Genomic DNA, 27,966 nt, shown 5'->3' on the forward strand with positions numbered 1-27,966 from the left:
TCCCCGCCGAGCGATGGGGGCGCCAGCCGCCAGCTGCCCTGCGCCTTCCCACTGGACCAGCGGCGGGTGCCCGGAGTACACGTGGAGAGCAAGGCTGGTCGGGCAAGTAGGGTGGAACCCCCCGCCAATCTCGGCAGTGGCGTGGGCTGGATCGGGATTAGCCGCGCTCACCTGCTCCTCCACCGCTGACCAGGATCCCAGCGTGGTCCTGAGCGCGGAGACTGCCCTGGAAAGGTCCTGGGACACCGGCACAGAAAGAAAAGGGGGATCCGGGAGAAACACAGCAGGTCAAAGGGGGAGGGGTCCGGGAGAAACTCAGCAGGTCAAGGGGGGTCCGAGAGAAACTTAGCAGGTCAAGGGAGGTCCGGGAGAAACTCAGCAGGTCAAGGGGGGTCCGGAAGAAACTCAGCAGGTCAAAGGGGGATCCGGGAGAAACTCAGCAGGTCAAGGGAGGTCCGGGAGAAACTCAGCAGGTCAAGGGGGGTCCGGGAGAAACTTAGCAGGTCAAGGGAGGTCCGGGAGAAACTCAGCAGGTCAAGGGGGGTCCGGGAGAAACTCAGCAGGTCAAAGGGGGATCCGGGAGAAACTCAGCAGGTCAAAGGGGGATCCGGGAGAAACTCAGGGGGGGCCTGACCTTGCCAGGACTGTTGCCCACTCCCCCTCCCTGCTGCAGGCCGACCCGCAACTCATGGTGACGGGGCCGCTGATCCGCCGAGATGCCGCCCTGCAGCGAGAGTCGATGCCCCGCACTGTTGTTGTCCAACCCGATCACCCGCAAACCCCGCCCTCCCGCACACAGGCCTGAGTAAGTATTATGAACTTTAATCTCAGGATAAAACGATCTTCCAATAGTTTCATGTCACAGTGATAAATATATTCCTGGTTAAAAATGGTCCTGCACCTGGATACAAGCTCATTAGGCATAAAACTTGAAAAGTGTGTAAATCAAAGGATATCTGTACCAATGGAAAAAGGGCATGGCAAATAACCCTGCTAGAGTTCATGCCCACAATCAGTCACCCATTTGATTGTTTCAGGAATCATGTTATTTTCCCAAATTCTCAATAGCCCTCAGATTTTACTATTCGACAGCACACTAGCAACATTTGATAAATCCTCTATAGAGAAATATTATTTATTGAATATTTTATTTCTCATTTGTTAATGCTTCTGGAAAGAGTTCATTCAAAACTATTATTAAACATTTATTTTAATAAGAAAAAGTTTAACATTACATATGTTGAAAGAAGAGAAAACATGCAGATGTTGTTGAAAATTTTCAATAAATATTTAGTTCGGCCCTCGACTTAGTCCAAGTTTTTAATTTTGGCCCTCCGTGAATTTGAGTTTGACACCCCTGCATTAGGAAGACACAACAGGCAGGACTGCATCTGTGGGAAGAGAAGCGGAGTCCACGTTTCAGGTCAGTGGCCTCTCGTCAGAGCCAGGAAGCTTGTTAAGCTGCTGCAGGGAGGGGGGAGGGGGGCTGGCTCTGAAAGGGTGACCATGGGGTAGGGTGTAAGTCAGCCATCTGGTCAGTGAATGAATGGGAAGAGCGAGCTGGTGAGTGACAAAGCGTAGAGACCGACAAATGCAGGAATTTACAAAAAGTGAAACAGAAAGTTGTGTTGGCAGCTTTGTGGGGAGCTATCTGTACTGTTCGTATTTTTTTGGAAGAGTGATTCCAATAAATGCCTGATCGAGTTCACTTTTGTCTAATCAGTCATGCTCCTGTTATCACTGGTGGACTCTTGTTAAAAGCCACAAGCCCAAACATGAATTTGAGCACATAAATACACTTTACTGAATGACCACTGCAGAACCAGAGATGTGGACTTTCCACTAAATGAACTCTTGAGTGATTTGAAGAACCTTTCGCGCCCCCCCCCCACCCTGTGCAAGTGTCGGGGGGGGTGGGGGTCTGAGCAAACCAGCCTTGGGGGTTCACCTGTGTGGGCACTCATTCATTGTAGAGTATCAGTGATGACCTTGACTAGAATGAGCCAACACCATGCTGAAAGGAAACTAGACGTTGGACCCTCGAACCAATGAGGTTTAACGGTACAGTTGAGGTAATATTTTTCAGGGCGTGAGTTTCCAGGGTTCCAGACCCCAGAGCCAAACTGATTTCAGCAAGCAGGAATCATCCTTACCTTGCTGCCAAGAGTTTTGAAGCCTTCAGATCTGCGACCACATGTAGGAAATAGTAACTGAGAAAGACTCTCCTCTGGGCCAGCAGGAAGAGGAGGCAGACACTATCCCAGATGATGCCTGCCTGCTTGCTGGGAACCTCACAGGTTTCGTGCAGGTTGTCTGTGTTTGCTGCAAATAGAGGCAAGAGTGAAACACCATGGGAATCTGAGCGCGAGCCCCTCAGGGTTGGCCCGCTCTCTGTGTTGTTCTGCCCACGTTCTCCACTCCACTTCACTTCACAGGGACTTTCCATTCTGCCTGGAGCATCAGACTTGCTCACCCTCAAGAAATGTCTGGGAGGCTGCAGGAACTTAAAGCTGGGATCTCCTGGACTACTCTTCAACCCCCAATGAGAAAGCTCACGGAACCTTTGGGAAGAAATGCTTTTGAACAAGTTTGTTTGTAAAATTATTGGGTGATCGGTCAGGAATCTTCCATTTGCATAACGGACCGCCTGTACTACATCCAGGTGGGACAAGATGATGGAACCCCCACGAACATGGCCCACATAGACCAACCAATGGCAGAGGTGAGGAGCCAGGTATTCAGAAGTTGGAAGCCATCTCATGCCCTGACATTATCATCGTTCATTGGCCACTGACCAAGAGTGGACAGAGACAGTGGGAGCCATTTCAGAACAAAACAAGAAGCAGAAAACGCCATCAGCCCATTCAGAGAAATCTTCATGGGAACTGAAATGGACAGGACCTTAGTTTCAACAAGTTAGATTTAATGACAATGTCATGTTTCCTTTGTCACAGTTGTACATCTTCACAGGGTAATCTAATGCATCCAAGGATCGACTTTGCCATAAGCCTCATTGCCTCTAACACCTCCCCTCAAGCCCAGGACTACACCCAGGCTACTGAATGCCACATAACAGCTAGTTCTTACTCCCTAGATCTGGTAGATCTGTGTTCTATTTTGTAATTTTCTTTGGGTGGGGGTTGGGGGAGGTAGAATATAGAAGTCATCGCATTTCATGCAATTGTAAAATATAGGAGCAGGAGAAGGCCATTATAGTGTGGAGAATCTCGTCTGTCACGTGTCCCTACTGGCGAGTACCCAGTCAGAAGTCTCATCACCAGCCAATCAAGGTTGAACTCTGCCCAACCATCAGTGCACACCTGACTATTGGCCCCTTTAATCACCTAATGATTACCTGGGCCAAACCCTCCAGCTTCCTGTACTATGAAGTCTACTGCATAGAGTAGATCTTCCTCTTTTGCTCTTCAGTCCTGAGATGAACCTTGGTCCAATTCAGGCTGTGAACTGTAGACAACACTGGAGGAGTATTGCAGATAGCATCGGAGCTGTGCTCTCGTTAGTCAAGGAACTTCAGGTAGCTTGGCTGTTATGTCTGTATAAACCAATGGTTCTCAACCTTTCTCTTTCCAATCACATACCACTTTAAGTAATCCCTAAGGGATTTCTTAAGGAGGTATGGGAGTGGGAAGAGAAGGTTGAGAATCATTGCTCAAGACTCAATTGTTACTGAAATATTTTGTTTGAGAAAAATTGCCATTGGCCCATTTCCTTTGGAGTTATGAAACCATGCACATAACGAGTCAATCATGGACGGTTAAAACAGTGGTTTTCAAACTTTGTCTTTCACCCACATACCACCTTAAACAATTCCTTGGGATTGACTAAGAGTGGTATGTGAGTGGAAAGAGAAAGGCACCAGTAGTGTTAAATCCGATGTGGGTTGTACTGTGCTTGTGAGAGTGTAAGCAGTTGCTAGTATCGGTAGTGTTAAGTCCGATGTGATTGATTATACTGCGCTTTGTGATTGGGAGCACTAATGTGTGTTATTCCCCCGTACGTGTGTTTTAATAAAGATCCTTCCTGTGTTCAGCCTATGTCCAAACTTACCGAACTTGTTTCTGTTCCCACACAAGTCATTCAAGCCCTTCAGCCTGCTTCATATAGAAGAAAACTGATCTTATTCTACTTAAAAATGTTGCAAATCTGCTTCTTTGGTTAACTGAAAGCTTTTTTTCCCCCTTTTTCTGTAAAATTAAGGAACCAGCCAGTTTTGACTAGTTTGCAAAACTGTGCCCCTGACATAGTATAGCTCAGAATGTGCTCTATGTTCAGAGAATGATAAGAATTGCTTCCTTACTTATTTGTATAAAAATGTACTATCTGCTTTCTGGAGTTAGAGTTCGATCCTGGTGTAGATCAGGATGGTCTCTCCATGATATCATGAAATAAAGCTCTTGAAGCAAAGCCTGAGTTATTCTGCAAAGAGATTCCCCGATTTCGCGACACTCCACATTCAGTACATCGCAGCTGATCAGGTGATAGAATCCTATTCCTGCTTTCCCATCACACCCCTTGATCCCTTTGGCCATAACTCCTTTTTGAATATATCCAATTAACCATCCTCAACAACATTTTGTGGTTGAGAGGTGCACGCTCACAACTCCCTCATCTCAAAGGGCTTCTCCTTTTACTGTGACCCCTTGTTCTAGACTTCCCCAATATTGGGAACATTCTTCCTGCATCTAACGTATCTAGTCCCATCAGAATTTAATATCCCCTGTCATTCTTCTAAATTCCTGCAACTATAATCCTGGTCTATCCAGTCTTCTTCCTACGTCAATACTGCCGCCCCTTTGCTGTAACCCCTCAATAGCAGGAATATCCTTCCTGAGTTTAGGAGACCAAAAATGCATACAATATTCAAGGTGTGACCCCCACCAAGGCCCTATGTGACTGCAGACAGACCTCCCTACTCCTGTTTTCAAAATCTCTTGCCATAAAGGCCAGGATTCCATTTGCTTTCTTCACCGCTTGCACCCTTCACTGATGCCCAGGTATCGCTGTGCCTCCCCTCTTCCTAATTTGTCACTATCCAGACAATAATCCGCCTTCTTGTCATTGCCACCAAAGTGGATAAGCTCCCATTTATTTGCATTTATGGTGAATCTACCATGCATCTGTCCAGTACTGGAGGCTGAGGGGAGATGTGTCATCTTATCAACTTGTGAGAGGCACTGATGGGGTAGGAAGTCAGAATTCTTTACTCAAGACATGCATTTAAGGTGGGGGGGGGGTAGTTTAATGAAAATGTGCAGGGAAATTATTTTGCACAGAGAGTGATGGGTGCCTCAAATACCTGCCAGGAGTCATGGTGGAAGCAGAGACAAGAGTAGTGTTTAAAAGGTAGACACTCGAACATGCAGGGAATAGAGGGTGTGGATTGTGTGCAATCAGTAAAGGTTTAGCTGGAATTAGGCATCACGTTCAGCACAGGCACATGGGCTGAAGGGCCTTTTCCTGTGCTGTACTGCTCCATGACCCCGACAGGTGGCTCTGGGTTTCCCTATGTTTAGAGGATAATTCTGCCCATTTGGCTCTGGGTGTTGGCAAGCAACACAAGAGCGCCAACATGGTGGAGAGCTCCTAAGCAGGAAACCCCTCGTCCGGTCCCCAAATGCAGTGAAACAAACTGTCATCTACTCACGCAGATCATAATCCTTGATTGTACATGCCATTCCAAATGTCTGCACCACCCAACAGTTCCTCTCAAGCAAGTTCTTCAAGTAGACACAGGAGCCAATCTGTCAGGGAGCAACCACAGCACAAGTTAATTTGTCATCAAACTGGGTGCTGCGAGACTGACTGTCTCGCTGATATTTATTTCCCTTTCTCCCCCTCCCCCTCTCTGATTACAGAGTGATCATCAAGGCTGCTTGTCTGCTGGGCATGCCATGCATCTGCAAACACCTGCTTAAGCTCATCCCCCTGTGAAGCGCAGGCACTTTGGAAAGTACTTCCTCTGAATGCGTGCATATTTTCTATAGATTCTTCATCAGCCATGCTTTGCTGATGAGGCATGCATGTATTGTTAAACGCGTGAACTGAGAGGAGCACAGAGCCTGGTAAGTCAAAGTTCAGGATACAGATCCCCAGTGTGTAGAGGAGGGCTGGTGGGTGAGAGGAACAGCGAGTTTAAACAACCATCTTCTCATGTTTACAGATTGAAACAAAGAGCTGGGAAACTAAAATGTTTGTTCAGGCCACGGAAGGCAGAATTGATTGTATTTTACCTATATTCTTTGTGAATTGAATTTACCCAATAAATAGAGCCACAGGAGGGCTCACTGGATAGACCTCCCGTGGCACATGGAAACTCGCGGAGTGTTCCAGGCGCAAGATGTGATGTCATTGAAGGGCACAAACCTTGGATTTCCAATCTTCGGCTGATGTCACTGTGAAGTGGAATCCCCTCTGAACACAATTCAGGAGGTGAGTGCTCTGCAGCTCCCCAGAGGGAATGGGCAGTCCAGGAGATCTCTTCGGGGGCATTGTTTTTGTTTGGAATGCTGACAGAGGAGAGAGTTTTCTGAGCAAAGCACAGCCCGATGACCAGACAGTGGATATGGAATAAAAGTGGCTGCAGCAGAGATGTGACACATAATTCTCTCTTCACACTAATTGATGTGTTGTGAGTGTGTGGCGGTCTGAGTAGTGAAGTCTGTGGTGTCTCACTGGTCAATCCCTGCCACTCGGAGAGGCACCTGTCCGTCCACCAAATTGGCACACTTCACAGTACACTGCTTCAATCCAAAAAAATATATTAAAAAAGACTCTAATCTCTCACTGAGGACATAACTCCTTCTGGAAAGTCCAAAGGCACCACATTTCCTGGTTTCCCTCATCCTCTGCACCAGTTATATCCTGAAGATCTATGGTCAATTGTTTCAAGCAATGACTGACTCTGGCTTTGCTGTTCAAATACTCTGCTGTGTAACACCTTATAATGATGGACTCATCACAATTTCTCCGTCTCTCTCCATCTTCTTTTGAACAGAGAGGTTCCACCAGCTTCCCTTCCACCCAAAGAATGTTGGAATACGACCACCAATGCATTCTCTATTCCCAGTACAACGTCCTTGGTACTCTGCGATGCTGACCTTCGATCATCAATCCCAATGATTTCCCAAACCCCAGTGGAGGGAATAATAGGGGCTTCCTTTGGTTTCTTCTGACGAGACCCTTGGTTCCCCAATGTTGCTGGAATCTTCACAGGACCCAAGGGAAAGGCCACACAATGGCTAAGTTTTTGAACATATGGAGTTGGCAGGGGGTGGGGAGGTTGTATTCAAGCACAGAGATAGGAGAAGATTGCAAATGAATTGGTGACTGGAGAAGTGGTGCCAGAGGAAGGACTGGGGATGGGGGGGGGGGAAGGGATGGGAATAGAATATTTTTTAATTGTCATTTAAAAAATATGTTTTAAATTTTATTTACAACATGGTAGAAGCCAATTCCAGCCTTCAAACCCATGTCACCCAACTACACCAAATTAACCCACAACCCCATACATTTTGGAGGGTGGGAGGAAACCGGAGAACCCGAAGGAAACCCACACACGTCATGGGGAGAATATCCAAACTCCTTCCAGACAGCGCTAGATTCACACCTGGGTCATTGGTGCTGTAATAGCGTTGTGCTAACCGCTAATACTAACCATGCCACCCTCTGACTTCTGAGCCAATGGGACAACTTCAGGTCAGATGCTGATGTCTTGGAATGGGGTGAAGTTGAGGATTCAGATCAACTTTACAAGAAAGTGGAAGCCTTTGGGGCATGCAGGATGGAGAGAAACAAGATGGGATGGTAGAAAGGTGATCTCTCTGTGGTGCAACCACTGTATTGTATGAGCTGGCCCATCTCTCCCCCGCCTCCCCCCAGATACTCCTCCCTCCTGGGAATCCCTATAAAGGTTGTTAAGCCCAAACTCCTCCCTCAGTACCTGCCTTGGAACCGGGCCCAGCAACATGTGAGACGTGTTGATGTCTTAAGGTGATTAAACCTATTAATCATGACTCTCTGTCCAATGTGGTTGATTAATAGTGCTACACAGACAAACAGGAAAGCAAGGTAGGTAGTGTGGAAAGGTGCTGAACTGGGACCTGTTGTAATGAGGTAGATGAATGATCAGCACCCAGAGGTGCATCTTACTGCCATTACAGAATTGTGGTGATGGGATGACTGGAACTGGGGACTGGATATTCAAGGGCATTCAACATCGAGAAGGACAGCCAGAGAAATGGGGGAGGTGGGTCTTGTTATAACTGAGGAATGGGTTCAGTGATGAATGATCTTGGCTCGGAAAATCATGATGTGGAATTAGAATCAACTTGGTGAAACTAACAAACAGCAAAGGGCAGAAAACTGGAATGGGTGTTATTTATAGGGCAGCAAATATTAGTGGCAATATGGAGCGTGGAACAAATCAGGGAGTTAGACATAACAGGCAGTTCTATAATCACTGGGGATTCCATAGAGGCAGGACAAGTCAAATTAATTACATAAAGTGGGGGATAAATTCATGGATTACATATGAAACTAAAAGAACTTGGTGGTAGATGGGGCATAGATGGAGCACAAATAAGCAGGCTTTTCCACTCTGGTTGGGTGAGATAAGAACTAGAGGTCATGAATTAAGGGTGAAAGGTGAAATGCTTAAAGGGAACTTCTTCACCCACAGAGTGGTGAGAGTGGGAAATAAACTGCCAGCTGAATGCAGGCTCGATTTTGACACAAGAAGAATTTGAATGGATACATGGATGGGAGGGGTGTGGAGAGATGTGGTCCGGGCACAAGTCAATGGGACTAGGCAGAATAATAGTTTGGCACAGCAAGATAAGCGAACGGCCTGTTTCTGTGCCATGATGTTCTATGGATCTAGGTAGATGCCACTTGTGCTGAGCAAAGTTGCTTCTGCATTGGTCATTGAAACAGGCCCTTCATTCCACCAAGCCCATGCCAACCCAAGTAATTCCAAGAACTCGTCCCATTTGCCTGCACATGGCCCATATCCTTCTCACCCATCCTGCTAAGTCACAGGCCCGATGGGTCTTGGAGACTATTTGCAGTGATGGGCATTGATCCTGATGTTGATATGGGTGCCGTTAGATATCACCCACAGGCCATGCATGGGAGAAGAGGCAGCCAGCTGTGCAAGGACAACACAGCTTGCAATGCCAAGGCACTTCTATGCATTAGATGCATGGAGGACTCAGAAATAGTTGCAAATGTTGCCAACAAGACTTCAATTATCCAAATCCAACATTTTATTCTACAAAATCCAGTGAAGCAGCAGAATTAATCTGAGGCAGCCAATGGAAGTTTGCAGTGAGAGTCTTTGGATTGAGAATGGACCATGCTAGCCATTGAGATCGGGAGAAGTGAAGAGCACATACGGAGAAGATATTCTTCGTCATGATCACCAGGAGGGTGTAGCCAATCAGGTAATCCCAGTGGTTCACAATGATTTTGACTGGTTTCAAGAGCAGCTGTCCGCCAGCCAGCAGGAAGTAGAAACAGGCCACCAAGTAACCCATGCAGAAGATGTTGATCCTACTCGTCCCCGTGATGAAGATGAGGCATAGCACAAACCAGAACAAGTAGCTGAAAATGACTACTTTCAACATGTCCAAGTACGACCTGACAGAAAAACAAACCTGCACCAATTACAATCAGCCTGAACTCCATCAAGATACCAAAACAGCCGTTACCCTTTACTTCCAATGGACGCTGTGTGACCTGCTGAGTTTCTCCAGCACTGCACACTTGCATTCGAGAAGTTGTGAAAGTTTTAATGGAAGGGAGGGTGGGGGTGGGGGGTGGGAAATTATTCTCACAGCCAAGACCAGGGGTAATTTACAGTGGCCACTTAACTCTCAGCACATCCTGTGAAAGTAGATGGAAACCAGTTCAACCAGACACTGCAAGAACATGCAAACTCCACACAGATAGAAGCAGAGGCCAAGATTGAACCTGACTTGAGAGATCTGAGGACAAGTAGAAACTGTTGCCTCACTATGTTGCTGTACACATCACGTCCCATGAGGTTTTGATGCCTGATGTGTAAGCTCTGCTGAGAAAATGGTGCAAATATGGAATCACAGCGGAAGTGAATCAAGATAAAGGCTCCCAAGGAAAGGACTCACACCTGAAGCACCTGTTTCAATGCAAGAACAGAAAATGCTGGAGAAGCTCAGCTGGTCAAACAGTGTCCTTGTGTAACAAAGTTAAAAATACGTAACCAACGTTTTGGACTTGAATCCTTCATTAAGGTATGAGAGAATGCTGGCAGAAGGGAAGGGGGAGGGAGGGGCAAAGGCAGGAGATGACAGGTAGAGAAAGGAGGGAGGGGACGGCAGCGATCAAAGAGGGATGGCTGGGTGGGGAGAACTGGAAAGGCTGGAAAGGGGGAGGGCAAAGAGAAGGCGAGCAGGTTTATTAGAAAGCAGAGAAGTCAATGTTAATGCCATCTGGCTAGAGAGTGCCCAGACAGAAAATAAGGTGTTCCTCCAAACTGCAGTTGAACTGGGTGGGATAGTACACAAAGCCATGGACTGACATGCAAGTCTGCGAGTGTGACTCGGAATTGAAATGGTTGGCTACTGGGAGGTCACTGTTGTTGCAGACAGAGAGGAGGTGCTCAGTGAAGTGATCTCCCAGTCTGCGACCTGTTTCTCTGATGTAGAGAATATCACAAAGGGAGCACCGGATGCGACCTCCTAACAGGAGTGAAGGGGAACATTTCATGTCCATTGGAAAGAGGAATGTTCCTGAACTGACCGCAGTACAGGGTGTGAGTGGTCAGCTAAACAGCAGGTGTCGACCAGCTTCCAGTCCCCGGTCTGGATCTAGTCCCAAATCGTCTGCCCCCCCCCCCCCACCGCACCGTCCAATCCCAGATCGCCCACCCCCCTCCTCCCTCCCCCACTCTGGGTCCTGACCTGGATCGCTCAACCCCCCTCCCACCATGGATCTGGTCATGGATCGTCCAACCTCCCCACCGCCCCACTCTGGGTACAGTCCTTGATCCTCCACAGCACCCCCCACCCTCTCCAGATTCGGTTCCGAATTGTCTGCCTCCCTGTTCACCCCCTCCAAGTGCAGTACTGCATCATACAGCCTTCCACCACCCCCATTTATGGGTCTAGTCTTGGATCATCAACCCCCCCAGCCCCAACCTGTCTGGTCCCCAGTCTGGATCCAGATCGTATGTGCCTCCCCCTCATTCTGGGCCCGGTCATGGATCTTCTGTCCCCTCTCTGGGTTCTGACCCCCAGATTGTCCATCCCCCACACGACGTCTGGCCCAGCAGTGGGACTGAGTTATATCATGGTGAAGCAGCTTACATCCTACTCAGTGAGCTTGGAGCTGGATGCTGAACTTCCTCTGGACACCTTGGCTTAGTTGGTACCACAGAATCTCTGAGGTCCCTGGAATAGCTGGGATTTTCAGGAAGGGCTTACCTGCAGTGCAGGAAGTTGGCGACGGGGACGTACTGACTGATCGTGGTGGGGTCGAGACTGCGGCCGATCTCAGTATTTTCCCCTGCTATCAATCGCACGCCTGCTTTGTTCTCATCTTCAAACACCTGCCACTGCTTTGATGCAGACAACAGCAACATGAAGTCATCTAGGAGTGAAGCAGCGAGAGAACCCTGGTCAATCTACTCGCCCAGACAACATGAAGTCCGTTGTGCAAAGTCTGTTGCTATACAGGAGCTGCAGCATTGACCACAACCACACTGAAAGAGATCGTGAACCCTACAGTCCTCTCCTCTACAAAATCTCAATCGCCCTGAAAGATGTTTCCTCCCGTGGTTCTTATTCTACTGCAGCTTCCATCTTCACCACCCTTAAATATAGTGAGTTCCAGAAGTTGCCCTTCTGAGGGAAGATACCAGGGCAATCTCCACGTATTAAAGGAGCGTTACATGGTATAATGCAATGTGGTGGCGCAGGCTAGTGGGCCAGATGGTGCCCATTACTTGCCACATCTCTGAATTAAATTTTGACTTGGGAGACTTGATGCTCACAACTGTATTCCCAAGAGATAGCACTGCTTTCCCAATCCTTCCAGTTATCCTGATTGGCTGGCCACTGGAGGCAACACCTACTCTCTGTGGGTCTGAACAACAACTCCCAGTAGCAATCATTTCAATTCTGATCGCCATTCCCAAGGTCCTTGTGTCTTTCCTGGGTCTCGCCAGGGTGGGGTCAAACGTAAATTCGAGGAAAAAAAAGAAACATTATATTCCTCCTGGACGGCCTTCAAATTGAAAGCATGATTTTTCCAATTTTTAATTTAAAAAAATTTGGAGATACAGTAATAGGTCCTTCCGGTCCATGACCCCGCGCCGCCCAATTAAACCCATCTGACCAATTAACCGACTAATCCTCAAGTGACTTTGGAATGTGGGAGGAAACCGGAGCACCCAGAGGGAACCCATGCAGACACGGGGAGAGCGTACAAACTCCTTACAGACAGCGCCAGATGTTATGGCGTCGCACCAACTGTGCTGCCTATTTGAGGCAACCCTCATCTCTTTCCATCTTTTTACCTACTCCTGTTCTTCTCCCTCTCTCCCCAGGGGGTCTCTCCCTCCTCCTGCCTCTACACTTCCCCATCACCACTTCGCCTCTCCCTGTCTCTTCTCCCCCCCCACCCCCCCCCCCCGCCCGAGTTCCTCCAACAGTCCATTGCTTGCTCAAGATTCTGACACCTGCAATTTTGGGATTCTCCATCCTGTTGTCTGCATTTGATAGTGCCCTAATTTCAATATTCATTCAAGCATATACATTTGGAGCACAAGTCGGCTTCTCTCCCCTCAAATTCATCATTTTCATATATCTCTAATGGTCTCACCTTCACAACCATCTGGGTTGGAGGACTCCAGAGGCGAATCACTCCCTCTGAGAGGTTATCAACACCCCAGTTTCAAACATCTCTCCTCACTCCTATAACCAGGCCCACATTCAAAATTCTCCCACTTGTATCAACATTTAAAAAAAAAATTCAGTCAATGTATTGCCACTATTAACCTCACTTACACATAATAAAGTATAGATTTGAGTCCTAATTATGCTCAAATATGGAACTCCTCAAACTCAGTCCTGGATCTAGTTTGGGACTTGGCTGACTTGTTGGAATTTCAAAGCCCTGCACAGGAGCCAAGGCTGGATACTCACAGACGAGGAACAGAGGATTGGGTCTCCTCATGAAGTCCGGCAGATACAGCCACTTAATGAGATTGGAACTCAGTCCAAGGCTGGACCTCCAAGGATAATCTAGAAAGGATACTGCAGATGAAGGAAGAGCTCACTCCTGCCTACTGATACAAACAAGCATTGAACAATGAGATACTAGACTGGGAGAAACTCCCATTCCACTGGTTAGAACCAACATGGGAACCCATATGCATGAAAGATGGGACAGCAGAAACTTTTCATGGAGTTTGGCAATGCCTGATGTAAACCAGAAATGAGGCTTATTCCCTGGACTGAGCAGAGCTGTGAATAGGTGGGTTTGGAGTCGAGGAGCATTAGTAAAGGGGCATGTTGGTGGTAGTCCAATCCCCATTTTGAGGACAGAGTGCTGTTATTGACAGAAATCGTGTAGCTTGAAAATGATAAGAATTGCTCAGCAGTTTGGGGCTTGGCCAGTCAAACGCAGGAAACACCTCTGGGTCGCTAGCATGGGTGGGTGCCGAGGGTTTTATCTCAGTTGCCGCACTCATTAGCAGGAGGTGATGATCCCTAATGCAACAGAGCACCAGTTCCCTAAATTCTCCTTTAATGTTGATGATACAACATGGTAGAAGATCCTTCTGCCCATGAAACCCACACTCCCAATTACACCAAATTAATCAACCAACCCTGAATATTTTTGGAGGGTGGGAGGAAAATGGAGCACCTGGAGACATGGAGAGAAAGTACAAACTCCTTACAGACAGTGATGGGTTTGAACCCGGGTTGTTGGCACTGTAACAGCATTGCACTAGCCACCCGTCATCAGTTAAATCCCCGTCAACAGGATCAGAATGAAGAGTGGCACAAGTTACTATCACTTTCCCATTTAGCTCCCTGAAGGTTACACTCGCACTGGTCACTGAGTGACATTGCTTGGGGCGTTTGAAGATTCACCTTTGCAGAAAGAAGGAGGGATGCCGACACACAGCAAGTACTGGAATGAAGTGACACAGGCGATGAAGCAGCAATACTTGGGCCACACCTCAGCGATGGCCTTCCTTCGACGCTGCCACAGAATGCCAGTCAGGCACAGGCCATGAACGGCGGAGTACATGTCCATTCGCTGCCCAATAACGTTGACAGCCATCATGAAGCAGACCTGACAAATACAAAGAACATCCGTGGCATTCCTTCATGTATATTCTGTGCATCATGAATTTGAGTTGGACTATGAAAGAAGCATAAAATGGGTCTTTTGGTCCACCATGCCCAGGCCAACTGTTTTGCCCATCTACATGAGCCCCATTGGTCTGCATTAGGTCTGTATCCTTCTATGTACTGCCTATACAAATACCTATGTAAATAATTTGTAAGGATTCTACAATTTCAACTGTACATAGTCCTTCATAACACATCCTAAATCCATACAGCAATTCTCCAACACCCACATCACAGTACCATGCCTATTGGCTCAATTCATCACACCATGACCTTTGTAAGCTCCATTTCATCCCATTGTATTTAACCATTCTAACCCCCCCCCCCTTCCTTCTCCCCTCAGCCCCCTCTCTACTGATCACTTGTTATCTTTTACCTGGTCCTCCTCCCCCTTCCCCCACCCGCCCATCCACCCTCCACCTTTTCATTCAGGTGCCTGTCTGTTGTTTCTTTTACTTGATGAAACGTTGGCTACCCTTTACTTCCTCTGGACGCTGCATGACCTCCTGTGTTTCTCCAGCTCGCTCTTTATCGCACACCCCCCAGCATCTGCAGATTCTCTTGTGAAACTCCAAAATATTGGCAAATATCTCTCCAATAATAAAGTATTATTCTACTCATCCAAACTAAACCTAACAAAATAAAACACTGATTTGGCAGCAGTGTGGCTGCATACAACCGTGGTTCCAGCCACGTGGACTAATCTTCGCTGCAAACATCTTCTATATAATATAATGGAAGGAAATGCATTCCCAATAAACGTGCCCAAACTCAGCTTCTTGCCCAGGAAAGGACCCCACCCAGGTACCAGGGAATTACAGGCTGGTGAGCATGTCAGTCATGGCCAAGTTACTGGAGGACATTCTGAGGGATGGGATTCACATGGATTTGGAAAGGCTGGGTCCACTTTTGTGTTTTTTTATTAAATCTACAGTAAAACCACTGTTATCCAGAATTCAAGTAACCGGCCGCCTCAAGCAACTGGCAAAACAATCGCAGAAAATAAAGAGGTAAAAAAATACTGAAGTTTAAAATTGGTGCGCTTTCTCAAGCAACCGGAAAATTCACTTATCCGGCATCTACCAATCCCCGTAGGTGCTGGATACCAGGGGTTTAATGTAGTTAACATGTTAGTAAGTTTGTGGATGGCTCCTAAAATTGATGGCATTGTGAACAGTGAAGAAGGTTCGAGATGAACTGGGAATGCAAGCCCAGGAATGGCAGATGGGATGTGATTCAGACAAGGGGAAGGTAGGTTAAAGCAGGGTAGGACATGCACACTAATGTCAGGGCTTTGGAGGGTGTTGGAGAACAGTGAGGCCTTGGGGTTCAAGTACACAATTTCTATGAGAGTGGTGGTGAAGGTGTTTAACATGTTTGCCTTTATCAGTCACGGCACTGAGGACAGTAGCAAGGACGTAGTGTCACAAACATGCAAGACATTAGTGAGGCCACACTTGGAGTATTGTGCACAGTCCTGGTCACCCAGCTACAACCAAGATGAAAGTGGTGTAGAGAAAAGTCAGGATGTTATCAGGACTGGGGGAACTTGTATTATCAAAAGAGAGGCCAGCTGGGTCTTTTCACATTGGAGCTGAGGAAGGACCTGATAGAGGTTTATAAAGTAAAAAAAAGGAGCCATGGATAAGTGGCAGTATTTTTCTCAGGGTACAAGAATCTAAAAATGGATTTAAGGTGAGAGGGTAATGATTTAAAGGGGGTGAAAGGGCTCCTTTTTTCGCACAAAGGTGCAGGGTATAAGGAACAAGCTGCCAGAGGAAGTGGTGGAGATGGGAACAACCATAACATTTAAAAGACATTTCGATGGGACATGGACAGGACAGAAATCTACATTGAAAATCTTGAGATATTAGATCAAATAAAGAAATGAAAGCTTGAAGTAGTATCGGGGAATTGTACCTCCAACCCAAACTTGTAGAAGAAGTTGTTTATAAAATATTTGATGCAGCTCCACAGCCCATCATCCAAATGCAGGCGGGTGATGTTGTCCAGCAGGGTCCCTGTCAAAGGGGTCTTCAAGCCATTGTGGAGCCTGTAGTGCAGTTGATGGCGATATACAGTCACTTCGAACACCAGTAAAGCCAAGATGATCAGATGGTTCTAAGCAAATAGGATGCACCATGTTTAATGACAGCGGAAAAGACTACTGGCAGTTGCCGATCATCACATCACTCCTGGTACAAGGCATTGATTGCCAAACTGTTCCCAATATGCTTAATCAATGAGAGTCACGAAGATAGAGTTCTACAGCACAGAAATCAGCCCTACAGCCCAACTTGTCCATGCCGAACAAGCGGTCCCATTTGTCTGCATTTGCTCTACATCCCTCTAAACCTTCCCTATCCATGAACCTGTCTAAATGTTACAATTGTCCCCACTTCTCGGGGCAGCTGGTTCCACAAATTCACCTCCCTCTGAAAAAGGTGCCCCTCAGGTACCCTTTATGCATCTAATGTTAGACTTCTACCCTGGGGAAAAGACACCTTACCTAAATCCCTCATGACTTTATATAATAGAAGGGCCTCCTACATCCAGGGAGAAAAGACCCAACCTCTCAAATTCAAGTTCACACTTATTGGCAGATTTAATCCATGACATCAAATACAAACTTGAGATTCCTTTTTCCTGTGGGCCAAACAGAATTTCTACTTAGTGAAACACCAAAGTCTGCAGATGCTGTGAATGTAGTAAAAACCCACTGAAATGCTGGAGGAGCTCAGTCAGTCCTTCAGCATCCATAAAAAGCAAAGACGTATGGCCGATGTTTTGGGCCGGAGCCTGTCATGGAATAAGCAGAATGAGCCAGAAGTAAGAAATCTCAGAACGTCTCAGAATTCAGACGGCGCCAGCTGGGGGAGGAATCCAGACCAACAAAAGGGGTTAACTGGATGTGACAAGGGGAAAGGTAAGAATTTATCATATCTGTGCAAAAGCACAGGGAAAAGGGAGAGACAGAGCTGGGGGAGGCAATGGTGGGTGGGGGGGGGGGGGTAACGAAAGCCAGAGAAGTCGATATTAATGATTCCTCCCCCAGCCAACATGGTCTGAATTCTGAGATCTGCTTCTGGCCCATTCTGCTTATTCCTTGATGGGCTCCGGCCCAAAATGTTTGTCTTTTTATGGACGCTGATAAGACCAAGTGAGTTCCTCCAGCATTTTGGAGATTTTCTACTTATCCATAGTGTAAACTGTATTCAAGAAAAAAAGATGTGGACAAAAGAGAGAAAACAATTCAAATACAGAAAAATAAATAGTTAGTCATAAATAATGTGCAATTAAGAGTCTTTAAATGAGTCCCTGATTGGGTTTGTTGTTGAGGAGACTGATGGTGGAGGGGGAGCAGCTGTTCCTGAACCTGGTGGTGCGAGTCTTAACCTTGACCTCTTTCCTGATGGCAGCAGCAAGAACAGTGTGGATCCTTGATGATTGCTGCTGCCCTCCAACAGCAGCGTTCCCTGTAGATTTTCTCAATGACGGGGAGAGTTTTGCCTGTGATGTACTTGGGCTGTGTCCACGACCTTTTGCAGGATTTCCAGTCAGAGGTCTTGGTGCCCTCACATACCAGAAGAAGCCTTTTCTTTCTTTGGCTTGGCTTCGCGGACGAAGATTTATGGAGGGGGTAAAAAAGTCCACGTCAGCTGCAGGCTCGTTTGTGGCTGACCAGTCCGATGCGGGACAGGCAGACACGATTGCAGCGGTTGCAAGGGAAAATTGGTTGGTTGGGGTTGGGTGTTGGGTTTTTCCTCCTTTGCCTTTTGTCAGTGAGGTGGGCTCTGCGGTCTTCTTCAAAGGAGGCTGCTGCCCGCCAAACTGTGAGGCGCCAAGATGCACGGTTTGAGGCGTTATCAGCCCACTGGCGGTGGTCAATGTGGCAGGCACCAAGAGATTTCTTTAGGCAGTCCTTGTACCTTTTCTTTGGTGCACCTCTGTCACGGTGGCCAGTGGAGAGCTCGAAGCCTACCAACAATACAAATGATTAAGTATTGTATCCAGAGTGCAAGGGATCATGACGGGCACAGGAATATACCGAGGCAATGAAACTGTAAATACAGAAGGTTCAAAGTCAATGACTGCTGAAGCTTGAGTGTATCTGCTGACGGGAATTCAGAACCCACCACACAGAGAAAGAGGAAACAAAATGAGGAGGAGGAATACATAGTGCTGGATAGACAATATCTGGAAGGAAGCAACAGATAAAATAAAGCTTGGCATTTAAATACAGCACACAAATGCGCTGGAGAGACTCAGCATCCATAGGAAGCAAAGGGGAACCAATGTTTCAGGCCCAAGCCCTTCCTCAGGTAAATGTTGGTTCCCCTTCATTTCCAGTGGATGCTGCATGACCTACTGAATTTCTCCAGCATCTGCAGACTTTCTTGTTTAACTCTTGGCATTTAAATCAACCATTTCATATCCCTACCAGCCATCCAAAAGGGCTTTTCAGTTAATGAGGGATGTTTGGAGCATACCATTATCACAATATTTTAATACCTCAATCAATCTGGAGACGGCTTCCCCCAACAGAAACATGATATTGGTAAACTGGTTAATATATTAATATTATTTCAATCACTGGAGTTGGCTCCCTTGGACTTCTTCATTAAAGTTTCAAGAGGTTATATTCACATTCCTCTGAAAGGGTAGGTGAAGCCTTGCTTTTACATGCTAGATCTGACATGGTAGCAGTCCTCCAGAAACACATTGGTGTATCAGCCTTACTTTCTGTCCTCTGGTCTCTGGAGTGGGACTTGCACTGCCAGGTTGGTGCCACGAACTGGCTCCAGCTGGCTCTGGACAACTGAGTGGCTCGACGAGCTCAAGACTGATAACCGTGGGAGGCCTGGGGTCTGACATCATGATGCAAACTGGGATTTGCGCTTCGGGGCCAACTATCCAGTTCTCTGGGGCAATCCAGGACGTGAGTCAAAGAGTGGGTCCCGGCATCTGTAACAAGACACAACACTTGCACTGTAGCTGCCTCTGGCACCATTCGACTAAGACCAAGTTCATCTACCCTGCTACTCTTGTTTGAGGAATAAATTATGGCTAAAATAAAAGGGATTATGTGGTCATTCATTTCAGTTTTCTGATCCTATTGTCCTTACACTGCTCTCCACACCCCACCCTTCCCCCATTTCTCCCAGAGCAATTATACTTCCAAACAAAAAAAAATAGCCATTGGTTTAAAAAAGTTTGGCAAGTACTGAATTTGGAAAGTCTAATAGGTGGGACCTACACAGTAGGGATCTGAGGAGTGTTGTGGAGCACAGGGATCTAGGAACAGAGGGGCTAGTCCATTGAGAGTGGTGTCACAGTAGATGGGGTGGCCACAAAGGCTTTCAAATTGGTCTTAATCAGAGTATTGAGTGTAGAAGTAGGGAGGTCATGCTACAGTTTCATAAGATGATGGGAGGCCCCATTTGGAGTATTGAGTCATTTATAGTCATAGTGCTATAAGAAAGCGGTTGTTGACCTGGAGAGGGTGCGGAGACAAATCTTTGCCAGGACTCAGAGGTGGAATTGATTATAGGGAGAGGCTGAACAGGCTAGGGCTTTATTCCTTGGAGCGCAGGTTGATGAGGGGTGATCTCATAGAGGTCTACAGAGTTGGGGTATCAGCAGCCAGAGGAAGGGGGTGGGGGGGGGGGGAGAGATTTAATGGGAACCTGAGGGGTAACTTTTTAAAAAATACACAGAGGATGGTGGGTGTGTGGAACAGGATGCTGAAGGTGGTGGAGGCAGGTACCATTGCAATGTTTGAGAAATGTTTGGACGGATTCGTGGATAAGAGGGACACGTGTCAAAAAATGGGCAGATGGGACATTTTGGTCAGTGTAGGAAAGTTGGGCCGAAGGGCCTATTTCCAGGTTTTTGAGCACTGCAGAATCTTGACCTATTGGAGTTGGGAGGTTGCAGCAAATCTGAACACGTTTCAGGTGTTGATTACCATCCTTGCTGTGTTGTAAACAACTGACTGAGGAAAGAGGATAGTGATCATTCTGCCATGGGGTTGGGGAAGGAGAGAAAGAGGTGGAGTTAGATGCTGGTTTGTTCATAATAATGGACCCAGAGACTACAGAAACAGACCCTTTAGCCCACCACATCTCTGCTGATCATCTATACTCATCCCATTGACCAGCACTTGGCCCACAGCCTCACTTTTGATCATTTGTTCCCACTCGACAAGGGAAAATTAAAGACATAGAACGCTTCCCCTGCTAACCAATGGCATTACAAAGTAGAGCACAATCTTCTGATGGACACATCTCACCCTTCAGCAGCAGCGGACCTATTGGGGCCCAGAGGCAATCTGTTAACCACGATCTAAACTCAGACACTGGGATCCATCCTATGGAGTCTTCGCTCCAGTGACTCCAGAAGGATGAGAAATTTCCAATCCCTGCAATGAGGGTGCACCTTCCAAAGGCAGACCATGTGTCATTGGAATATGCCAAGGGCATTGCACCTTCACACAGGGCATGACGTCCTCTTCACATTTCCTCAGTGCTCCGTACCAATACATGGGGTCAATGGGGCCTGCGTACAGAACAGACGTGGGCACCTGCTCCTGGCTTCCATTCTGCAGAATACAAGATAACAACATCAATATGAAAATGTGCTGGAGAGAATGAGAAAGAAAATACAGTCAAACTCTGAGAAGAATGTGCTCAATTTTAATTTTAAAAAATATTAAAAACATACACCATGGAAACAGGGCCTTCTGGCCCACGAGCCCGTGCCCCCCAACCAATGAACCTACAATCCCCCATACATTTTGAAGGATGGAAGGAAACCGGAGCACCCTGTGGAAACTCATGTGGACATGGGGAAAACGTACACACTTCTTACAGACAGCACTGGATTTGAACCTGGGCCGCTGACACCGTGGCAATACTTTGCTGGCCATGCCACTCTATTGTGTGAAAACCATGACAGTTTGTTTCCCCACATACCCTTTAAACTCAGTGGTTCACCAGGAAACATCTTGCACTGTTCTGCAACGTTTAAAACTGTATTGGTATCAAGAGGCGAGAGCCAGTCTTTCCGAAAACCTGCTGGTGCAGCAGAGTGCCTGAGTATTGTCTCTCAAGATTCATGGAAGGTCGTACAGCACCAAGCAAGCCCTTGGGCCCAACTCTTCCATACTGATCAGGTTGGCATTCTGGTCCCACTTGTCTGCATTAGGTCCCTATCCCTTCCTGTCCACAGATCTGCCCAAAAGTCTTTTGAATGGCAATTGTTCTTGCTTCTTCCACTTCCTCAGGCAGCTCGTTCCAGATACGACCACCCTCTAAGTGAAAACGTTGCCCCTGCTCTCTCTCATTCTCAATCTATCTTCTGTCACTTGAGAATCGTCAACCCTGAGAGAGAAAGGACCGTGAGAATTCACTTTATCCTTGCATCTCCTGATCCTATAAACCTCCAGATGTCACCCCTCAGCCAGAGCCAGCCTATCCAATTCTGGATCATAGGGCAGAGGACGAGAGAAACGTGACCTCCCAATTACTTACAATCTGTATATTAACGGAGATGAAGGGACCAAGTGTGTTGCAGCCAATGTTTCTAAGTGTGCAGCAGTGTATGGACAAGTTAAAGCAGTGTGTGGAAGAATTTGGGAGATGGATCACAGTGCGGGGATTTTGGAAGGAGGACTGAACAGAGAAAAGTGAAGAGAGACAAAATCAAAGACACCCAGATCCCCTCTATCCCAGAACACAAGGGTGGAGGGATAGGGGGAAGGGAGAAGTTTGTGTGCAGGAACAATGCGTAATGGGCTGGAGCTAATGAGATATTAGTCTTTATTGCAAAACAGAAGGAGAATAAATTGCACAGGGTGTTGGTGAGACCACAGATGGAGTGTTGCATTGGAATTCTGTTTCCTTATGCAAGGAGAGATATTGGAGACAGTTCAAAGAGGGTTCACGGATCTGTTTCTGGATTTGAAAGGTTACCTTCGAAAGACAGCCAGAGAGCGAGGAAGAGGGTAGTTCAGCAACCACGGAGCAATCTGGGCCCCTGGAATCGGAGCAGAAACAGGTCTTGAGACCCAGACTCTGAACCAGAAGCCCACATTCACTGGAATTGAGAAGACTGAGAGGCAAGGGCTTTATAAAGTGGCACTGAGAGGATGCTTCATCCAATGGGAGAACCCAGAGCTCGGAGACATCGCTTCACAATCGGGGTCATCCATTTCAGAATTTCTTCTGTCAGAGGGCTGTGGGTCTTTGGAATTCCATCCCTAGGGAGCTTTGGAAGCCAAATGACCAAATATTGGACATCAAAGGTGATGAGCAAACTGGAGGTGAGGCCAAACGATCACGTGAAACATAGAACAGCATAGGCCCTTCGGCCCTCGATGACTGCTCTGAACACGATGCCCAGTTAAACCACATCTCTTCTGCCTGTACATTATCCACATCCCTCCATGCCCTGAATATTCATCTGCCTAGCCAGAAGCCTCTTAAATGCCTATGTTTATATCTGGTTTCACCACCACCCCGGCAGCCCATTCCAGACACTGACCACTCTCTGAGTAAAGCACTTGTCCATCTCACCTTGTCCTCTAACATGTGACATATGTACCCTGGGAAAAGATTCAGATTATCAACCAGATCCATGCCTCTTATCATTTCATTAGCTCTGACACTCCAGAGAAAGCAACCCAAGTTTGCCCAACCTCTTCTTGTAGCTCAAACACCTGTCTCCAGCAGCACCCCGCTAACTCTCCTGCATGCCCTTTCACAGACCTCCACGTCCTGCCCGTTATGGATGACCAGAACTGCACAGTGCAACTCAACTGGAAGTTTCATCAAGTGTGCCCTGATCCTCAAAGCCCCACCCAATGAAGTCAAGCTGAGCATGCAGCTTCTTTAACACCCTGTCCACCTGTGTGGTGACTTTCAGGGAGCAATGGACCTGAACACCCAGATTGTCACCGAAGAGGGGAATCATGCTTACCAGAGTGCAGTTTGTCGAATACTTGGCTAAATTAACTATCTTTAGCTGGTACATCATCTTGCAGATGATCATGACACAGGCCCACACCGTGGAAATGCTGGATGCCAATGGACGGAATGAGGAATAGGGCAGGGCAAAAACCCAGAGAATGAAGAAGACATAATTCATCAGGGACACCTGTAGAAGATTTAAACACTCAGTGTCAGGTCCTCAAGCAGTTCACAAGAAACCAAGTGCATCACAACAATCACCTCACCCTGATCCCTGATATTTCCACGCTGGGACCAAGGAGGTCAGGGTCACATCCCAGGCAATTCCTCCTTCCCTGATTCAACATGAAGTCACCCTGTGCTGGATTTTGTCCTTCATGTTCACAAGATCACAAGATCAAGGAACAGAAGCAGGCCACTAGGCCCATCACGTCTGTTCCGTAAAAATTCACTAAGCTACTCTACACTGGTTCCAATTTCCGCCCTTTTCCCCATATCCCTTGATGCCCTCACTAATGAGATACTTGTTTTCCAGACTTGGGCACAAGGATAGAAACACTGAGGGTTTAATCAATATTTTTCTTGCAGTGGAACTACCCTGAACCATTTCTGCAGGTAACTTGCTAAATTCACCTGCTAAAAGAACAGAATAATCACACCACAGTGCAGTTTTGGTCACTTAATAGACAAGATACATAATTCCTTGAAAGTGGCATCACAGGTGGACAGAGTCATAAAGAGAGCTTTTGCATATTGGCCTCAACAAATCAAAGCTTTGAGTACAGGTCTTGGGATGTATGGTGAAGTTGTACTGGACATTATGAGACTAAATTTGGAACATTGTGTAGTTTTGGTCACCTAACTACAGGAAAGATATCAATAAGACTGAAAGAGCAGAGCAGAGAAGGCTGCTGACGGACTTGAGGAACTGAGTTACAGGGAAACAACAAACAGGTTAGGACTCTTATGCCCTCGGGTGTCAGCAAATAAGGGCAGATTTGATAAGGGTGTAGAAAATTGGGAGGGGTAGAGAGAAAGTAAATATAAGCAGGCTTTTTCCAGAGGTTAGGTGAAACAAGAACTAGAGGACATGGGTTAAGAGTAAAAGCGGAGTTGTTTAAGGAGAACTTCATGCAGGGGGTGGTGGGAGCGTGGAGCGTGCTGCCATATGAAGTGGGGAATGTGGGCTCAATTTTGATATTCAAGAAAAAATTTCGACATGTACATGGATGGGAGGGGTCTGGAGGGCTACGGTCTGGGTGCAGGTCAATGGGACTAGGCAGAATGATAATATTGCACGGGCAGAATGAGCTGAAAACTGTTGTTTTCCATGCATCTTAAATTGTATTCTCACCTCCATTACTCTCCCTGGAAGCTTATTCCAGATGCTGGTTGGTTTGTGGAGTTGTTGCTGGCTGGATATCTGAAACCTCAGGAAGACCTTGTTGCTGTCTCCCTAGGCCGTGCCCACCCGAGTCGACCCTTGCTTGAGGATGGGCAGATGGACCCATGTCCCCGAGAGGATCATCCTCATGTGGGATCTCCTGTCAGCAGGGCAAAAACCCCAGCCAACTTCCAAACCTTTCCGATGGACAAATCCCCTAGCAATCCCTGCCCTCCAGACCCAATCCATGGGCCGATCCTGCACCTTTAGTCTCACCCTGAGAACAGATCACATACCAATCCCTGCCTCCAGAACCCCAGACTCATCATCCACACAGCTAGTTGGGAAGGCTCCTGTGAGTTGGAAGACTGCAACTCCCTCGTGCACCTGCTGCTTGTGCTTCCTCTAGGAAGATCAAACACGGCTTTTCCCCAGATGTTGGAAGATCTGGATTGACCTCCACAGCTTTGAATCGCTGTCACTGGAGGAAAATTTAATTCAATTTTCTGAGTTAATCTTTTGCCCACCTTCGGGTCCTCCTCAGACAAGAAAAGCACAAACTTCTCCTGACTCCCACCCTGGACATTCACAACATTTAAAAGGCAGTCTTGTTTCTTGACAACCAGGTTGGACGCAGGACTCCGGAGCTTTCAGAGTTTGGCCATCCCGGGTTTGCGCCAGTCATGTACTATTTATTTTTTTCTGACTGTGTTGAAGGCCTTCCCTTTTTTTGACCCACTCACCTCTCTCAATGTGATCCAGATGATACAGGACGAGACGATCTCGATGATATGGAGCTCCAGCAGTCTCCACATCAGCACCTGGGCTTGGTGCATCAGTTCCAGGAACTTCAAGAACAGGGTGGTCAGTCTGTCAATCACCATGCTCCAGGGACAGGGATCTGCGAAACAGAGAAGATTCTTGGCACTTCCCAGGATAAGAGCCTGTCACATAGTGGCCTTTGTATGGTCTGTGCACATTTTCTGCCAGAAACCGCTGCTGCAAAGTTCTGAAGGAACAAGGTCAAACACTGGGGCAGCACGGTTGGCGTAGCGATCAGTGCAACGCCTTTACAGCGCCAGTGATCGGGACCGGGGTTCAAATCCCGCAATGTCTGTTTAATTGTTTTCTCTATGACTGCATGGGATTCCCCCAGGGGCTCTGCTTTCCTCCCACTGTTCGAAACATAACAGGGGTATAGGTTAATTAGATGTAAATTGGGCAGCACAGACTCATGGGACAAAATTTGTACGTCTAAATTTTAAAAGTAAAAATAATTTGCAGAGTGCCTCAGGCTTTGTGTCCACTATGAAAAGTCACAATGTTGCACAGCGCACAAACAGACCCTTCAGCTCACCATATCCACACTGGCCCTTTTGCCCCTCTACACTAATCCCATCTGCCAACATTAGGCTGTCTCCCTTTCTGTCCTGCCTTCAGAAGACCACAGAAGATGCTCCACTTGCACCCACACCTCCTCTCTCACCACCATTTCGGGGTTCCAACCAGTCCTTCCAGGTGAAGAAACATTTCACTTGTGAATCAGCATCCGGTGCTCCCGCTGGGGTCTCCTCTAAATTAGAGGGACTGGGCGCAGACTGGGAGATTGCTTCATTGAGCACCTCGACCGCAATAGCGTGGACCTCCCAGTGGCCACCCATTTCAATTCCCCATCCCATTCCCTTGCCGAGATGTCTGCCCATGGTCTCACGCATTGCCAGAGTGAGATCACTCGCAGATTGGAGGATTGACACTTCATCTTCTGTCTGGGCACCCTTCAACCAGATAGCATTAACATCAACATCTCTGCCTTTTGTTAACCCACCCCACCCCACTTCTTCCCCCCCCCCCCCCCCTTTTCCCTCTGTCTCCCTTCGCACAGACAAAGTCCAATTCTCACCTCTCCCCGATCATATCTAATTAGCACCTTTTGTTGGCCTGGACTCCTCCCCCAGCTGGCACTGTCTCTATTCCAAGATTTCTGTCCTTTGCTTATTCTTTTCCTTCTCATTGAAGAAGGGCTCAGGCCCGAAATGGTGGCAATATATCTTTATTTCTTATGGATGCTGCAAGACCAGCTGAGTCCCTCCAGCATTTTGTGGGTTTTTAAACTGCCTCCTGAACAGTCTGTCTAAATGTGTCTTAAACATCATGATAGTGTTTGCTTGCATCACCTCTGGCTGTGGGTTCCTGGGTCACAATCCTTCTTAATTCCCCTTGCAAACTCTTTTTTTCTCATCTTAAGCCTTAACTGCTCTCAGAAATAAATGCAGGCATTTCCAGTATCATCCATGTCCCAGTACAAGAAAGCAAACAGGTCAGGGCAGCACCCGATGTGCTACCTTCCACGTTGTGCAGAACAAAGCAGATGTGCAGAGCTGCAGTGAAACTCCAATAGCCCAGCATCTGATTGTTTGGAAACCCCATCATCTAGCTCACCCATCAGGGGTCAAGAACGTGGAGAAGAGTCAGACATGGTCAGGGACCGGAACAAAAGCAAAGAGGAACATTGGTGGGTTTGCAGAGACACAGAAGCTTTAAAATAATAATTTAATTTAGAGATACAGCAAAGTTAAAGGCCTATGAGCCCACACTACCTATATCGGTCCAAGTGACCAATAAACCTGCTAATCTTGTACGTCTTTGAAATGAGGGAAGAAACTGGAGCACCTGAAGGAAACCCGCGGAGATACAAGTAGAACGTACAAACTCCTTAGAGACAGTGGTGGATTCAAAACCAGGTCCCTGGTACTGTAATAGCATGGCACTAACCTTGCAGAATGCTCATGTATTTTTTGCTCCCTTTAAACTCACAGTTTCGCTGGAAAAAGTATGATACTACTGTGTAACATTAAAAACATGAAACAGAAGTGTATTTGTGTAGTAAGAGGAATAATATCCAATAATCTAGAGCAGGGGTGTCAAACTCAAATTCACAGAGGGCCAAAATTAAAAACTTTGACTAAGTCATGGGCCAAACTAAATATTTATTGAAAATTTTCAACAACATCTGCATGTTTTCTCTTCTTTCAACATATGGAATGTTAAACTTTTTCTTATTAAAATAAATGTTTAATAATAGTTTTGGTTAAACTCTTTCCAGAAGAAGCATTAACAAATGAGAAATAAAATATTCAATAAATAATATTTCTCTATAGCCTTTAAGCTCCTTTTAAATGTAGTTTTTTCACAA

The 27,966-nt window shown here is 46.9% G+C and overlaps 1 protein-coding gene across 1 annotated transcript in view; it reads right to left on the reverse strand.

Annotated features, from left to right (window-relative positions):
* LOC138737294 (piezo-type mechanosensitive ion channel component 2-like) overlaps positions 1-27,966 on the reverse strand; it is a 150,460-nt gene that overhangs the window by 66,228 nt on the left and 56,266 nt on the right. Inside the window, exons 26-38 of the mRNA XM_069888047.1 lie at positions 27,413-27,443; positions 26,260-26,548; positions 25,761-26,027; positions 25,517-25,674; positions 23,364-23,576; positions 20,908-21,009; positions 16,341-16,541; positions 14,157-14,361; positions 13,203-13,301; positions 11,481-11,646; positions 9,414-9,657; positions 5,666-5,762; positions 2,154-2,322 (exon numbers count right to left, since the gene is read on the reverse strand). Of these exons, the coding sequence (XP_069744148.1) occupies positions 2,154-2,322; positions 5,666-5,762; positions 9,414-9,657; positions 11,481-11,646; positions 13,203-13,301; positions 14,157-14,361; positions 16,341-16,541; positions 20,908-21,009; positions 23,364-23,576; positions 25,517-25,674; positions 25,761-26,027; positions 26,260-26,548; positions 27,413-27,443 (2,241 nt within the window). The remainder of the gene's footprint in view (positions 1-2,153; positions 2,323-5,665; positions 5,763-9,413; positions 9,658-11,480; positions 11,647-13,202; positions 13,302-14,156; positions 14,362-16,340; positions 16,542-20,907; positions 21,010-23,363; positions 23,577-25,516; positions 25,675-25,760; positions 26,028-26,259; positions 26,549-27,412; positions 27,444-27,966) is intronic.

Source organism: Narcine bancroftii, chromosome 6, assembly GCF_036971445.1.
Source record: "Narcine bancroftii isolate sNarBan1 chromosome 6, sNarBan1.hap1, whole genome shotgun sequence".
NCBI classification, from domain to species: domain Eukaryota; kingdom Metazoa; phylum Chordata; class Chondrichthyes; order Torpediniformes; family Narcinidae; genus Narcine; species Narcine bancroftii.